This window comes from Salvelinus fontinalis, chromosome 10 (genome assembly GCF_029448725.1).
Source record: "Salvelinus fontinalis isolate EN_2023a chromosome 10, ASM2944872v1, whole genome shotgun sequence".
Taxonomy (NCBI): Eukaryota; Metazoa; Chordata; class Actinopteri; order Salmoniformes; family Salmonidae; genus Salvelinus; species Salvelinus fontinalis.
The window spans coordinates 44,720,927-44,738,025 of record NC_074674.1 but is presented as its reverse complement, the minus strand read 5'-3'; the positions used below and the strand labels follow the sequence as shown (position 1 = coordinate 44,738,025).

Here is a 17,099-nt window from a genome sequence, read left to right as displayed (position 1 = left end):
TAACCCGGAAGCCAGCCGCACCAATGTGTCTGAGGAAACACCGTTCAACTGACCACCGAGTTTTGCTTGTATGCGCCCGGCCCGCCACAAGGGGTCGCTAGAGGGCGAAGAGCCAAGTAAAGCCCTCCTGGTTAAACCCTCCCCTAACCCAGACGACACTGGGACAATTGTGCGCCGCCCTATGGTAATCCCGATCAGAGCCGGTTGTGACACGGCCCGGGAACGAACCCGGGTCTCCAGTCTTCTGATTGGCCTAACGCACCACCACTAATGACCTGTGGAGCTTCTCAAAGTAACATTTTCTTCACCTCAAACATCAAGCAAACAAAGTCTGTTTTTACATCCGTTTAGAATGACAATAGTTCCTCAATGTATCTGAAGTATCTTTCCAGAACCCTGATTACTTCTTATCAGTTCTTGAGTTGGACTGAAATAGGTTCTGTTACTCATTTCGCGTGCTGGTACTGTTTATATTTAGGTGCAGGAGCTCCACAATACTTTAGAGATAATATTCTACAAGAGGAACAGGAGCTCCACAATACTTTAGAGATAATATTCTACAAGAGGAACAGGAGCTCCACAATACTTTAGAGATAATATTCTATAAGAGGAACAGGAGCTCCACAATACTTTAGAGATGATATTCTACAAGAGGAACAGGAGCTCCACAATACTTTAGAGATAATATTCTACAAGAGAAACAGGAGCTCCACAATACTTTTGAGATAATATTCTACAAGAGGAACAGGAGCTCCACAATACTTTAGAGATAATATTCTATAAGAGGAATAGGAGATCCACAATACTTTAGAGATAATATTCTATTAGAGGAACAGGAGATCCACAATACTTTTGAGCTAATATTCTACAAGAGGAACAGGAGATCCACAATACTTTAGAGATAATATTCTACAAGAGGAACAGGAGCTCCACAATACTTTAGAGATAATATTCTATAAGAGGAACAGGAGCTCCACAATACTTTAGAGATAATATTCGACAAGAGGAACAGGAGCTCAAGCAGTAGAACATTTGAGGTGCCGGTACTCCACTCCGGTGAGCTCCTGCCCAAGTCAACCACTGCTTCTGATCCCTTGTGAAAATAGCCTACAGCTGTGTCTGTCCCGAGCTCACTGGCGGGGAAACTGAGGGCCCAGAATATTTTATACAATGTTGCAAGATCGCTAGTGCAAGCTTCAGGCTGTGGACCCAAGTTAATAGTTGGTGCAGTGTTTCAAGTTGGTTGCAGACAGGCCGTGTGTAGCCAATGTGATTTTATGGGATATTAATTTAGATAGAATTTTGATTAACCACATGAAAATGATTTTGAGATATGAAGACGTTATTGTAAATTAAATGAAACTGTCATAAAAATGTGCATATGAAAACCACAACTGGTAGATCGGTAGAAATGGTAAGATACATTTGCATTCAACATGAGAAAGGTTGCCGACTCCTCGTGTAGCCTATTACCGGCATCTTCAGGAGAGTAATGGCTGAATCTGGCCAGCAGGAGAGGTGAAGAGGAAAGTTATTTTTCTTCTGGTTATCTAGATCTCTGATTCCCTCTTGAGGCATTTGTCTTACTTCAGCAAACAGTGCACTTAAAGCATCAGACAAGCTTAATGTATATAGTTGATTTTATTAAAACACATTGGGTATATGGAAAAATGCACGTTTAAACATTTTGACCAATCGATTGGTCGAAAGAACAGATCACATTCGGTTAACCAAGAGTAAAAAATAAATACATTTGGGGACAGCCTAAGAACCTTTATTTTCTAAGTGCACACTCACCACACACACTCTCTCTCAACACTAACCAACTCCCCCCCCCCGTGTATCTCCAGGGAACCTTCCAGACCCAGGCAAGGCCCAGGACTTTGTGAAGAAGCTAGCCCAGGTCTTGGATGATGATGAGCGGATTAGAAACCAACTAGAGACCCTGGTCTCACCGGCCTGCTCCTGCAAACAGGCCCAAGTCTGTGTGGTGAGTAGAGAGAGCGTGTGTGTTTTTATTACTTATCCTTTCTTCCTTTTTTAGTTGCTTTTTCTGTTGTTGTTGCTTACGGCGCCTGGTATTCCCAGGCGGTCTCCTGTCCCAGTTCTAACCAGGCCCTAACAGGCGTGTTCAGGGTGGTGTGGCCACGAGCGTATAATTAGGTCCCTTGGCTCATCTCTGTAACTTCTCAATGGGCTCGGGAGAGGCAAAGGTGGAGTCATGAGTCCTCTGAAACGTGACCCGCCTGGCTGTCCTCTGAAACGTGACCCGCCTGCCTGTCCTCTGAAACGTGACCCGCCTGCCTGTCCTCTGAAACGTGACCCGCCTGGCTGTCCTCTGAAACGTGACCCGCCTGGCTGTCCTCTGAAACGTGACCCGCCTGGCTGTCCTCTGAAACGTGACCCGCCTGGCTGTCCTCTGAAACGTGACCCGCCTGGCTGTCCTCTGAAACGTGACCCGCCTGGCTGTCCTCTGAAACGTGACCCGCCTGGCTGTCCTCTGAAACGTGACCCGCCTGGCTGTCCTCTGAAACATGACCCGCCTGGCTGTCCTCTGAAACGTGACCCGCCTGGCTGTCCTCTGAAACGTGACCCGCCTGGCCTTCCTCTGAAACGTGACAGGATCGAACCCCAGGCTGTAGTGTTGCCTCGACTGCTGCTCCACCCAGGGCCCCCGTTACTTATCCTTCTACAGAGAGACTTCACTAGGAAGCCAGGCAGTCCTAAACAGCCCAGTAAACTGTTATACTGGTGTGTGTGTGTGTGTGTGTGAGATTGTACTGATATGTGTGTGTACCAGGGTTTTCCGTCAGCCGGTATTAGCCGGCTTTTGGCCGGAATTTTTTTGTTTTTGTTGAAAAGCCGATAAAGTAAATTGGCACCAGCCAAATGTTCGGTAGAAGAAGGAAAACAATCCCATAATGCTTTTCAGCCTATTCATTAACACCAGTCCATGGAAATACATTTGACCGGTCATGTCTATAGGATAATTTACACAATTTAGTTGATTTAAATTGATGCGTGTGTTTCTATTTGTTATGTATCTTATTTACCACACAGCATACAGATGTAACCGATGTGAAATGGCTAGCTAGTTAGCGGTGGTGCGCGCTAATAGCATTTCAATCGGTGACGTCACTCGCTTTGAGACCTTGAAGTAGTGGTTCCCCTTGCTCTGCAAGGGCCGCGGCTTTTGTGGAGCGATGGGTAACGATGCTTCGTGGGTGACTGTTGTTGATGTGTGCAGAGGGTCCCTGGTTCGCGCCCGGGTCGGGGCGAGGGGACGGACTAAAGTTAAACTGTTACACAGATACAGAGCCTTGGAGTGTAAAATCTGTCAGACAGCTGCTGCTGTTACAGCCTCTCAAACAGCAAATGTATCGGCAACGAAAAGCAGGCTTCATCAGCCCGTCACACACCACTTTGCAATGAGCTGGAGGCAGTACGCATTTTGAAAACATACACTTAATTGTTGGAAAGCTGAACATTTTACAACATATTATGAGGCATGTTTTACCTTGCTTCAAAGTAGCAAAATCTGAAACGTTCTTTCATTGTCCTGTAACCAAAAGAAGTATCCCATGCTAGTTGTTGATAATTCTAGTCATATTAGCATCCCGTGCTAGTTGTTGATAATCCTAGTCATATTAGCATCCCCATGCTAGTTGTTGATAATCCTAGTCATATTAGCATCCCCATGCTAGTTGTTGATAATCCTAGTCATATTAGCATCCCATGCTAGTTGTTGATAATCCTAGTCATATTAGCATCCCGTGCTAGTTGTTGATAATCCTAGTCATATTAGCATCCCCATGCTAGTTGTTGATAATCCTAGTCATATTAGCATCCCATGCTAGTTGTTGATAATCCTAGTCATATTAGCATCCCGTGCTAGTTGTTGATTATCCTAGTCATGTTAGCATCCCATGCTAGTTGTTGATAATCCTAGTCATGTTAGCATCCCATGCTAGTTGTTGATAATCCTAGTCATATTAGCATCCCATGCTAGTTGTTGATAATCCTAGTCATATTAGCATCCCATGCTAGTTGTTGATAATCCTAGTCATATTAGCATCCCGTGCTAGTTGTTGATTATCCTAGTCATGTTAGCATCCCATGCTAGTTGTTGATAATCCTAGTCATGTTAGCATCCCATGCTAGTTGTTGATAAATCCTAGTCATGTTAGCATCCCATGCTAGTTGTTACATCTTAGATCTCCCCTCTTTCTACTTTTCTAATAGACATGAAACCGCTCACTTTGGACAAGTGTTTGTCTGCTAATTGCATTATGGAACGAACATTTTTGCGTAGCCTACTGCCTTGCGTAGCCTACTGCCTTGCGTAGCCTACTGCCTTGCGTAGCTTATAATGTGAAGAAATCATAGATTATCAAAATGTTTAAGCTAAACATTGTGACCTGTTGCATTTCTTTTATATATATATTTTCTTAATGTATTTTTTCTTTAATGTAGCCTAGGCTGGTTGTATGAATTTGGGATCTATCGTCCCACAACTGTCCCAGAGTCTGTTAGGTATAATTTGTATTTCTCGACAAGTTGACCAATAGAATAGGGAAACTTTTCTATTTTATGGGGGATAGTAGATTGACATAGGCTAGTGATTTTGCTGTTTGTTACTCATCTTGATGGCTGAGGAAAAATGTGGGCATTGGACTTTAGTAAGAAGGGATCTCACATCCTCGACATGCATGTTCTGTTAAGATGAATTGCCATGAACTAAATGTCATTCTGAACACCGTGGGTGGACGCCATAATCAGGTTACTTAATGCATATGGGTCCCGGAAAATTTCTGAAGATGTCCGGTAAAATAAAATGCTGCCAGTCAAATGTCTGATGCCACATTTCCCTAACAGAAACCGTTTGTGTGTGTGTGTGTGTGTGTGTGTGTGTGTGTGTGTATGTGTGTGTGTGTGTGTGTGTGTGTGTGTGTGTGTGTGTGTGTGTGTGTGTGTGTGTGTGTGTGTGTGTGTGTGTGTGTGTGTGTCCGTCCTCCAGAGAGACATCACTAAGAAGTTAGGCAGTCCTAAACAGCCCAGTAATCCCTTCTTAGAGATGGTCAAGTTCCTGCTGGAAAGAATTGCTCCTGTACACATCGACACAGAGTCTATCAGGTAATGCGCATCGACACAGAGTCTATCAGGTAATACACACCCCAACACACACTAGCGCGCACACACTAACACACAAGGTGATTTATCTATGATTTGCTTATGTTGTTTTCTCTCTCTTATGCCCTCCCTCCCTCCTCTATCTACCCCTCCCTCCATCCCTCTCTCTACCTTATCCCTCTCTCTACCTCCATCCCTCTCTCTACCTCCATCCCTCTCTCTACCTCCATCCCTCTCTCTACCTCCATCCCTCTCTCTCTACCTCCATCCCTCTCTCTCTACCTCCCTCTCCCTCCCTCTCTACCTCCATCCCTCCCTCTCTACTTCCCTCCCTCTCTCCATCCATCCCTCTCTACCTCTCCCTCCCTCTCTCTCTCCATCCATCCCTCTCTACTTATCTCCATCCCTCCCTTTCTACTTCCCTCTCCCTCCCTCTCTCTCTCCATCCATCCCTCTCTACTTCCCTCCCTCTCAGTGCTCTGGTAAAGCAGGTGAACAAGTCGATAGATGGAACAGCTGAGGATGATGAAGAGGGAGTTCCTACTGAACAGGCCATCAGGGCAGGACTGGAACTACTCAAGGTATCTCTCTCTTTTAATCCTCTCTGGTTACCTGTGCTTTCTGTCTCTGTTGTCATTCACCCTTCTCTCATCCCCCTCTCTCTCTCTTTATCCTCTCTGGCTACCTGTGCTTTCTGTCTCTGTTGTCATTCACCCTTCTCTCATCCCCCTCTCTCTCTCTCTTTATCCTCTCTGGCTACCTGTGCTTTCTGTCTCTGTTGTCATTCACCCTTCTCTCACCCCCCCCCTCTCTCTCTCTCTTTATCCTCTCTGGCTACCTGTGCTTTCTGTCTCTGTTGTCATTCACCCTTCTCTCACCCCCCCCCTCTCTCTCTCTTTATCCTCTGGCTACCTGTGCTTTCTGTCTCTGTTGTCGTTCACCCTTCTCTCATCCCTCTCTCTCTCTCTCTTTATCCTCTCTGGCTACCTGTGCTTTCTGTCTCTGTTGTCATTCACCCTTCTCTCATCCCCCCTCTCTCTCTCTCTCTTTATCCTCTCTGGCTACCTGTGCTTTCTGTCTCTGTTGTCATTCACCCTTCTCTCATCCCTCTCTCTCTCTCTTTATCCTCTCTGGCTACCTGTGCTTTCTGTCTCTGTTGTCATTCACCCTTCTCTCATCCCCCCCTCTCTCTCTCTTTATCCTCTCTGGCTACCTGTGCTTTCTGTCTCTGTTGTCATTCACCCTTCTCTCATCCCTCTCTCTCTCTCTTTTTATCCTCTGGCTACCTGTGCTTTCTCTCTCTGTTGTCATTCACCCTTCTCTCATCCCCCCCTCCCTCCAGGTCCTGTCGTTTACCCACCCGGTGTCGTTCCACTCTGCGGAGACGTTTGAATCCCTGCTGGGCTGTCTGAAGATGGATGATGAGAAGGTGGCCGAGGCGGCGCTGCAGATATTTAAAAACACAGGCAGCAAGATGGAGGAGAGCTTCCCTCACATCAAGTCGTGAGTTTAATGTCAAATGGTTGTGTTGCATTAGATGTGTACACACACATACATACATACATACACACACACACACACACACACACACACACACACACACACACACACACACACACACACACACACACACACACACATACCTTCCTCGCATCAAGTCGTGAGTTCACTTTTTCCTGCTTTCCATTTCTTGATGTATAGAAATGTTTCCCCATAAAGCTCTTTGATTGTGTTCCCTTGGTGTTATTATTAGACTGAAGTCGCTGGTACAGCCGACCACGTCAAATAATCATCTTTCTATAGATTAGAACATAACGAGTCGGCTAATGTCTCCAACAATTGGTAGAAAGTCTTGGAGATTTTTAGGACATTGCATCCCATTGAACAAGCTGCTGTGGTGTGTAAAACAGCCTTCTAGTGTATGAATTATTTCCCCATAATTCCTTCCTCTAATGCTCTCCTCTTGTCCTCCTAGTGTTCTGCTGCCAGTACTGCAGACCATTTGGTTTGTTACAGTGGGGGTCCTTCCTCTAATGCTCTCCTCTTGTCCTCCTAGTGGTCTGCTGCCAGTACTGCAGACCATTTGGTTTGTTACAGTGGGGGTCCTTCCTCTAATGCTCTCCTCTTGTCCTCCTAGTGGTCTGCTGCCAGTACTGCAGACCATTTGGTTTGTTACAGTGGGGGTCCTTCCTCTAATGCTCTCCTCTTGTCCTCCTAGTGTTCTGCTGCCAGTACTGCAGACCATTTGGTTTGTTACTGTGGGGGTCCTTCCTCTAATGCTCTCCTCTTGTCCTCCTAGTGGTCTGCTGCCAGTACTGCAGACCATTTGGTTTGTTACAGTGGGGGTCCTTCCTCTAATGCTCTCCTCTTGTCCTCCTAGTGTTCTGCTGCCAGTACTGCAGACCATTTGGTTTGTTACAGTGGGGGTCCTTCCTCTAATGCTCTCCTCTTGTCCCCCTAGTGGTCTGCTGCCAGTACTGCAGACCATTTGGTTTGTTACTGTGGGGGTCCTTCCTCTAATGCTCTCCTCTTGTCCTCCTAGTGTTCTGCTGCCAGTACTGCAGACCATTTGGTTTGTTACAGTGGGGGGGTCCTTCCTCTAATGCTCTCCTCTTGTCCCCCTAGTGGTCTGCTGCCAGTACTGCAGACCATTTGGTTTGTTACTGTGGGGGTCCTTCCTCTAATGCTCTCCTCTTCTCCTCCTAGTGTTCTGCTGCCAGTACTGCAGACCAAAGCTAAGAGAGGACCCCCTCGCCAGGCCAAATATGCCATCCACTGTATCCATGCCATGTTCACACACAGAGACACACACTTCGCTCAGATCTTTGAGGTGAGGACCAGTCTGCCTTTACGATCTAGAATTTTTCTCCTAATATTTACGCTTCTTCAGTCGTCTTTCCAATCAATCAATAATTTAATAAAATATTTTACAAAAGTTATATTATGAAATATTATATTCCAACCGGAAGAGCGACTAAAAAGCTTTCTGAATATTAATTCTCCATTGAAAGTTATTTTTGGGCCAAGGTTTAATCTGTGTCTAGGGAAACCGGCCCTTGGAAGTTCTACACATGTAAACAGATGATAAAAGTAAATAGTTAAATGTCTTGTCTCTCTCTTCCCAGCCACTGCAAAAAGGCCTGGACCTTGAGGACCTGGATCAGCTGATAACTCCTCTCACAACTCTGGGTCACCTGGCTCTGCTGGCCCCAGAACAGTTTGCCGCTCCGCTCAAATCACTGGTGGCCAACTTCATAGTCAAGGACCTGCTCATGAGCGACAGGGTGGGCACACACACACACACACACACACACACACACACACAGAACACTTACGTCTTTTCATTTGAGAGGAGAAGCTATCACAGTGTTCCTGGTTTTAACATCCTCTGTTTATTGTGGATGTGTGCTTGTTGTGTAGATCCCAGGTAAGAAGACCACCAAGCTGTGGGTCCCTGATGATGAGGTGTCTTCTGAAACCCTGGCCAAGGTTGGTTTCCCTTCTTCCTCCACCTCCTTCCCCAACCTCTCCCCTCTCCTCCACCTCCTTCCCCAACCTCCCCCTCTCCTCTACCTCCTTCCCCAACCTCCCCCTCTCCTCTACCTCCTTCCCCAACCTCCCCCTCTCCTCTACCTCCTTCCCCAACCTCCCCCTCTCCTCTACCTCCTTCCCCAACCTCCTCCTCTCTTCTTCTTCCTCCACCTCCTTCCCCAACCTCTCCCCTCTCCTCCACCTCCTTCCCCAACCTCTCCCCTCTCCTCCACCTCCTTCCCCAACCTCCCCCTCTCCTCCACCTCCTTCCCCAACCTCTCCCCTCTCCTCCACCTCCTTCCCCAACCTCCCCCTCTCCTCTACCTCCTTCCCCAACCTCCTCCTCTCTTCTTCTTCCTCCACCTCCTTCCCCAACCTCTCCCCTCTCCTCCACCTCCTTCCCCAACCTACCCCCTCTCCTCTACCTCCTTCCCCAACCTCCCCCTCTCCTCTACCTCCTTCCCCAACCTCCTCCTCTCTTCTTCTTCCTCCACCTCCTTCCCCAACCTCTCCCCTCTCCTCCACCTCCTTCCCCAACCTACCCCCTCTCCTCTACCTCCTTCCCCAACCTACCCCCTCTCCTCTACCTCCTTCCCCAACCTCTCCCCTCCTCTACCTCCTTCCCCAACCTCCTCCTCTCTTCTTCTTCCTCCACCTCCTTCCCCAACCTCCCCCCTCTCCTCTACCTCCTTCCCCAACCTCCCCCTCTCCTCTACCTCCTTCCCCAACCTACCCCCTCTCCTCTACCTCCTTCCCCAACCTACCCCCTCTCCTCTACCTCCTTCCCCAACCTCCTCCTCTCTTCTTCTTCCTCCACCTCCTTCCCCAACCTCCCCTCTCCTCTACCTCCTTCCCCAACCTCCCCCCTCTCCTCTACCTCCTTCCCCAACCTCCCCCTCTCCTCTACCTCCTTCCCCAACCTCCCCCCTCTACTCTACCTCCTTCCCCAACCTCTCCTCTACCTCCTTCCCCAACCTACCCCCTCTCCTCTACCTCCTTCCCCAACCTCCCCCTCTCCTCTACCTCCTTCCCCAACCTCCCCCTCTCCTCTACCTCCTTCCCCAACCTCCCCCCTCTCCTCTACCTCCTTCCCCAACCTCCCCCTCTCCTCTACCTCCTTCCCCAACCTCCCCCCTCTCCTCTACCTCCTTCCCCAACCTCCCCCTCTCCTCTACCTCCTTCCCCAACCTCCCCCTCTCCTCTACCTCCTTCCCCAACCTCCCCCTCTCCTCTACCTCCTTCCCCAACCTCCCCCTCTCCTCTACCTCCTTCCCCAACCTCCCCCCTCTCCTCTACCTCCTTCCCCAACCTCTCCTCTACCTCCTTCCCCAACCTACCCCCTCTCCTCTACCTCCTTCCCCAACCTCCCCCCTCTCCTCTTCTGGTCCCTTTCTCCATGTCCCCCTCCTCTGTCTGTCCTTCTCCCCCAGCTCTGTCTCACTGTACTAGACTTGCCAACCTGTACGCATTTTGAGGTCAAAGTATGCTGGTACGAAAAACTGCCATAAAATACGCTGAAATAGGCTTCTAGCACATTGTGGTTTTTGAATCATCCGTCTGAAGTTGGAGCTGAGCCAATCAGAGGACTTGGGCGAGGATAACACATCTCTAGCTCTCTGCCCCCCCCCCCCCCCCCCCCCCCCCCCATAGTTATAGTACTATTTTACTCCCTCCAGCTAGATGGCAGCTCTCCTCTTGGTCCGTTGACAACACTGATGTGAGGTGAAAGAGTAGGGAAAATGGAGAACCAATTGTTAGCAAAATACATTTTACAAAATTAGTCAAGATGTGTTAATCAAGAACATAACCACTATTATGTGGTAGTTAGCTCCTTAGCGAACGGACCATAACAACGGAAGGTAGTTAGCTCCTTAGCGAAGGGATCATAACAGAAGGTAGTTAGCTCCTTAGCGAAGGGATCATAACAACGGAAGGTAGTTAGCTCCTTAGCGAAGGCTTCATAACGACGGAAGGTAGTTAGCTCCTTAGCGAAGGGATCATAACAACGGAAGGTAGTTAGCTCCTTAGCGAAGGGACCATAACAACGGAAGGTAGTTAGCTCCTTAGCGAACGGACCATAACAACGGAAGGTAGTTAGCTCCTTAGCGAAGGGATCATAACGACGGAAGGTAGTTAGCTCCTTAGCGAAGGGATCATAACAACGGAAGGTAACGGTAGTTAGCTACATCGTTTAGTCAACTAAGCGAGAACACAGTCTTGCCCGCACATGCTTTGATCTCCACAGCGGTAGTAGGTGCGAGGGACCGGGTGTTGTGGTAGTTGGCTGTGTGGTGCGGTAGTTGGCTGTGTGGTGCGGTAGTTGGCTGTGTGGTGCGGTGTTGTGGTAGTTGGCTGTGTGGTGCGGTAGTTGGCTGTGTGGTGCGGTGTTGCGGTAGTTGGCTGTGTGGTGTGGTGTTGCTGTAGCTGGCTGTGTGGTGCGGTAGTTGGCTGTGTGGTGCGGTGTTGCGGTAGTTGGCTGTGTGGTGCGGTGTTGCGGTAGTTGGCTGTGTGGTGCGGTGTTGTGGTAGTTGGCTGTGTGGTGCGGTGTTGCGGTAGTTGGCTGTGTGGTGCGGTAGTTGGCTGTGTGGTGCGGTAGTTGGCTGTGTGGTGCGGTGTTGTGGTAGTTGGCTGTGTGGTGCGGTAGTTGGCTGTGTGGTGCGGTGTTGCGGTAGTTGGCTGTGTGGTGTGGTGTTGCTGTAGCTGGCTGTGTGGTGCGGTAGTTGGCTGTGTGGTGCGGTGTTGCGGTAGTTGGCTGTGTGGTGTGGTGTTGCTGTAGTTGGCTGTGTGGTGCGGTAGTTGGCTGTGTGGTGCGGTGTTGCGGTAGTTGGCTGTGTGGTGTGGTGTTGCTGTAGCTGGCTGTGTGGTGCGGTAGTTGGCTGTGTGGTGCGGTGTTGCGGTAGTTGGCTGTGTGGTGCGGTGTTGCGGTAGTTGGCTGTGTGGTGCGGTGTTGTGGTAGTTGGCTGTGTGGTGCGGTGTTGCGGTAGTTGGCTGTGTGGTGCGGTAGTTGGCTGTGTGGTGCGGTAGTTGGCTGTGTGGTGCGGTGTTGTGGTAGTTGGCTGTGTGGTGCGGTAGTTGGCTGTGTGGTGCGGTGTTGCGGTAGTTGGCTGTGTGGTGTGGTGTTGCTGTAGCTGGCTGTGTGGTGCGGTAGTTGGCTGTGTGGTGCGGTGTTGCGGTAGTTGGCTGTGTGGTGTGGTGTTGCTGTAGTTGGCTGTGTGGTGCGGTAGTTGGCTGTGTGGTGCGGTGTTGCGGTAGTTGGCTGTGTGGTGCGGTAGTTGGCTGTGTGGATGGGAACAGACGTGGCAGAGATCTGTTCCTCTAATACAGACCTTCACAGAAAGACTGTTGGCTATATTTTTTGATATCATTTAAGACTATAGGTTTCAGGAAATGGCAGTTATAGGTTTGTCAACCATGCAAAACACACACACACACACACACACACACACACACACACACACACAACCCAACTTAAACCAACTTCACCTCCCCCCTCTGTACCCCTCCCCACACACAACCAAACTTAAACCTACTTGAGCTTCACCCGGTCTGAAAATCGAGGGAGAACCCTGATTGTACATTAAAAAATATTTCTAGTTAGCTACTGAAGAGTACCCAGAACAGTCTATAACCTACCATGCCTACTGAGAATGTGTCCTGCCAACATCATTATGAGGCTAAAAAGGTGCATTTGCCTATGATTTGAGCAGTGTGGGTGTCACGCGCCACCGTAGGGGCCCGGGGATGCCCCCGCTGCACCGTAGGGGCCCGGGGATGCCCCCGCTGCACCGTAGGGGCCCGGGGATGCCCCCGCTGCACCGTAGGGGCCCGGGGGTGCCCCCGCTGCACCGTAGGGGCCCGGGGATGCCCCCGCTGCACCGTAGGGGCCCGGGGATGCCCCCGCTGCACCGTGGGGGCCCGGGGATGCCCCCGCTGCACCGTGGGGGCCTGGGGATGCCCCCGCTGCACCGTGGGGGCCCGGGGTTGCCCCCGCTGCACCGTGGGGGCCCAGGGTTGCCCCCGCTGCACCGTAGGGGCCCGGGGATGCCCCCGCTGCACTGAAGTGATACTCAGAAATAATGTTACGGGTTGGAAAGTCTGCTGTCCCCATTCAAAGCAAAGGTTTGTAACCTCTCCCTCCTTCCTTCCCACCCACCCTCTCTCTCTTTCTCTTTCACTCTGTCTCTCTTTGTCTTTCTTTCTCTCTCTCTCTGTCTCTGTGCGTCTCTCTCTCTCTGTGCCTCTCTGTCTCTGTGTCTGTAGATCCAGGGTATCAAGTTGATGGTGAGGTGGTTGTTGGGCGTAAAGAACACCCTGTCTAAGTCTGGTAACTCCACTCTGAGGATGCTGACTGCTATACTACACAGTGATGGAGACCTGACAGAGCAGGGCAAGATGGGGTAACACATCACACACACACACACACACACACACACACACACACCATATTACATCACACACCAGCATTTACTAGGACTTTGACACACCTGACACATTCTTCTCTCTCTAACTCTCCACACCGCCTCTCCCCTCCCCTCTCCCTCCCTCCCCCCCACAGTAAACCAGATATGTCTAGGCTGAGGTTGGCAGCAGCGTGTGCCCTACTGAAGCTGGCACAGGAGCCCTGCTACCATGAGATCATCACTCTAGAGCAGTACCAACTCTGTGCCCTGGTCATCAATGTAAGAACACACACACTCTAAAACACTTTCCACGACACACACATGTCCTGTTCTTCTCTCATTCAAAACACCTACTCATCTACCTCCCTCCCTCCCCCTCTCTCTCTCCCCTCTACCTCCCTCCCCTTCTCCCCCCCTCCTCATCTCTAACTCCCTCCCTCCCCCTCTCCCCCCCCCCTCTCCTCATCTCTACCTCTCTACCCCCCTCCCTCCCCCTCTCCCCCCCCTCTCCTCATCTCTACCTCTCTACCCCCCTCCCTCCCCCTCTCTCCCCCCCCTTCTCCTCATCTCTCTCCCTCTACCCCCCTCCCTCTACCTCCCTCCCTCTCTCTCCCCCCTCCCTCTATCTACCTCCCTCCACCTCTCTGCCTCTCTCTCCCCCCTCCCTCTACCTCCCTCCCTCTACCTCTCTCCACCTCTCTACCTCCCTCCCCTTCTCTCTCCCCCCTCACCCTCTCTCTCCTCACCTCTCTCTCCCCCTCTCTCTCCTCACCTCTCTCTCCCCCTCTCTCTCCTCACCTCTCTCCCCCTCTCTCTCCTCACCTCTCTCTCCAGGATGAGTGTTACCAGGTGCGTCAAGGTTTTGCCCAGAAGCTCCATAAGGGTCTGTGCCGCCTGCGTCTGCCCCTGGAGTACCTGGCGGTGTTTGCCCTGTGTGCCAAGGACCCTGTGAAGGAGAGACGGGCCCATGCCAGGCAGTGTCTGGTGAAGAACATTACAATCAGGAGAGAGTACCTTAAACAACACGCTGCTGTCAGTGGTGAGGGAGATGAGCACACACACACACACACACACACACACACACACACACACACACACACACACACACACACACACACACACACACACACACACACACACACACACACACACACACACACACACACACACACACACACACACACACACACACACACACACACACACACACACACACACACACACACACACACACACACACACACACACACACACACACACACACACACACACACCAGGCAGTGTCTGGTCAATAATATCAACATCAGGAGAAAGTCCTGGATACTATTTAATCTACTCTATGAAACCAGTCCTGGATACTATTTAATCTACTCTATGAAACCAGTCCTGGTTACTATTTAATCTACTCTATGAAACCAGTCCTGGTTACTATTTAATCTGCTCTATGAAACCAGTCCTGGTTACTATTTAATCTACTCTATGAAACCAGTCCTGGATACTATTTAATCTGCTTTATGAAACCAGTCCTGGTTACTATTTAATCTGCTTTATGAAACCAGTCCTGGTTACTATTTAATCTACTCTATGAAACCAGTCCTGGTTACTATTTAATCTACTCTATGAAACCAGTCCTGGTTACTATTTAATCTACTCTATGAAACCAGTCCTGGTTACTATTTAATCTGCTTTATGAAACCAGTCCTGGTTACTATTTAATCTGCTCTATGAAACCAGTCCTGGTTACTATTTAATCTGCTCTATGAAACCATTCCTGGTTACTATTTAATCTACTCTATGAAACCAGTCCTGGTTACTATTTAATCTACTCTATGAAACCAGTCCTGGTTACTATTTAATCTACTCTATGAAACCAGTCCTGGTTACTATTTAATCTGCTCTATGAAACCAGTCCTGGTTACTATTTAATCTGCTCTATGAAACCAGTCCTGGTTACTATTTAATCTGCTCTATGAAACCAGTCCTGGTTACTATTTAATCTGCTCTATGAAACCAGTCCTGGTTACTATTTAATCTGCTCTATGAAACCAGTCCTGGTTACTATTTAATCTGCTCTATGAAACCAGTCCTGGATACTATTTAATCTACTCTATGAAACCAGTCCTGGTTACTATTTAATCTACTCTATGAAACCAGTCCTGGTTACTATTTAATCTGCTCTATGAAACCAGTCCTGGATACTATTTAATCTACTCTATGAAACCAAACCAGTCCTGGTTACTATTTAATCTGCTCTATGAAACCAGTCCTGGTTACTATTTAATCTGCTTTATGAAACCAGTCCTGGTTACTATTTAATCTGCTTTATGAAACCAGTCCTGGTTACTATTTAATCTACTCTATGAAACCAGTCCTGGTTACTATTTAATCTACTCTATGAAACCAGTCCTGGTTACTATTTAATCTGCTCTATGAAACCAGTCCTGGATACTATTTAATCTGCTCTATGAAACCAGTCCTGGTTACTATTTAATCTACTCTATGAAACCAGTCCTGGTTACTATTTAATCTACTCTATGAAACCAGTCCTGGTTACTATTTAATCTACTCTATGAAACCAGTCCTGGATACTATTTAATCTGCTCTATGAAACCAGTCCTGGTTACTATTTAATCTACTCTATGAAACCAGTCCTGGTTACTATTTAATCTACTCTATGAAACCAGTCCTGGTTACTATTTAATCTACTCTATGAAACCAGTCCTGGATACTATTTAATCTGCTCTATGAAACCAAACCAGTCCTGGTTACTATTTAATCTACTCTATGAAACCAAACCAGTCCTGGTTACTATTTAATCTGCTCTATGAAACCAGTCCTGGATACTATTTAATCTACTCTATGAAACCAAACCAGTCCTGGTTACTATTTAATCTGCTCTATGAAACCAGTCCTGGATACTATTTAATCTTTATTTTTATTTAACCTTTATTTAACCAGGTAGGCTAGTTGAGAACAAGTTCTCATTTGCAATTGCGACCTGGCCAAGATAAAGAAAAGCAATGCGACAAAAACAACAACACAGAGTTACACATGGAGTAAACAAACATAGTCAATAATACAGTAGAACAAAATAAAACAAAAAATCTATATACAGCATGTGCAAATGAGGTAAGATAAGGGAGTTAAGGCAATAAATAGGCCATGGTGACGCAGTAATTACAATATAGCAATTAAACACTGGAATGGTAGATGTGCAGAAGATGAGTGTGCAAGCAGAGATACTGGGCTGCAAAGGAGCAAGATAAATAAATAAATATAGTATGGGGATGAGGTAGATAGATGGGCTGTTTACAGATGGGCTATGTACAGGTGCAGTGATCTGTGAGCTGCTCTGACAGCTGGTGCTTAAAGTTAGAGGGAGATACGAGTCTCCAGCTTCAGAGATTTTTGCAGTTCGTTCCAGTCATTGGCAGCAGAGAACTGGAAGGAAAGGCGGCCGAATTAGGAATTGGCTTTGGGGGTGACCAGTGAAATATACCTGCTAGAGCGCGTGCTACGGGTGGGTGCTGCTATGGTGACCAGTGAGCTGAGATAAGGCGGGGCTTTACCTAGCAGAGACTTGTAGATGACCTGGAGCCAGTGGGTTTGGCGACGAGTATGAAGCGAGGGCCAACCAACGAGAGCGTGGTGGGTAGTATATGTGGCTTTGGTGACAAAACTGATGGCACTGTGATAGACTACATCCAGTTTGCTGAGTAGAGTGTTGGAGGCTATTTTATAGAGGACATCGCCGAAGTCGAGGATCGGTAGGATGGTCAGTTTTACGAGGGTGTGTTTGGCAGCATGAGTGAAGGAGGTTTTGTTGCGATATAGGAAGCCGATTCTAGATGTAACTTTGGATTGGAGATGCTTAATGTGAGTCTGGAAGGAGAGTTTACAGTCTAACCAGACACCTAGATATTTATAGTTGTCCACATATTCTAAGTCAATCTGCTCTAAGATACCAGGTCAGTCCTATGCCATCCAAGTGCTGTGTGTGTGGGGAAAAATAGGACGTTGCTCTTTTAACCTGTCTAG

At 48.4% G+C, this 17,099-nt stretch overlaps 1 protein-coding gene across 3 annotated transcripts in view; it reads left to right on the top strand.

Moving 5' to 3' along the window:
• Nucleotides 1-17,099, top strand: part of LOC129864188 (sister chromatid cohesion protein PDS5 homolog B) — a 94,649-nt gene that overhangs the window by 52,146 nt on the left and 25,404 nt on the right. For 2 of the 3 annotated variants that reach the window (XM_055936874.1, XM_055936872.1), the window contains exons 16-25: nt 1,851-1,990; nt 5,018-5,133; nt 5,606-5,711; nt 6,473-6,633; nt 7,837-7,960; nt 8,256-8,414; nt 8,551-8,619; nt 12,922-13,058; nt 13,217-13,340; nt 13,896-14,100. In XM_055936874.1, coding sequence (XP_055792849.1) covers nt 1,851-1,990; nt 5,018-5,133; nt 5,606-5,711; nt 6,473-6,633; nt 7,837-7,960; nt 8,256-8,414; nt 8,551-8,619; nt 12,922-13,058; nt 13,217-13,340; nt 13,896-14,100 — 1,341 coding nt within the window. Of the gene's footprint in view, nt 1-1,850; nt 1,991-5,017; nt 5,134-5,605; nt 5,712-6,472; nt 6,634-7,105; nt 7,749-7,836; nt 7,961-8,255; nt 8,415-8,550; nt 8,620-12,921; nt 13,059-13,216; nt 13,341-13,895; nt 14,101-17,099 lie in introns of those variants that run through there. The other variant, XM_055936873.1, reaches the window with a different exon arrangement.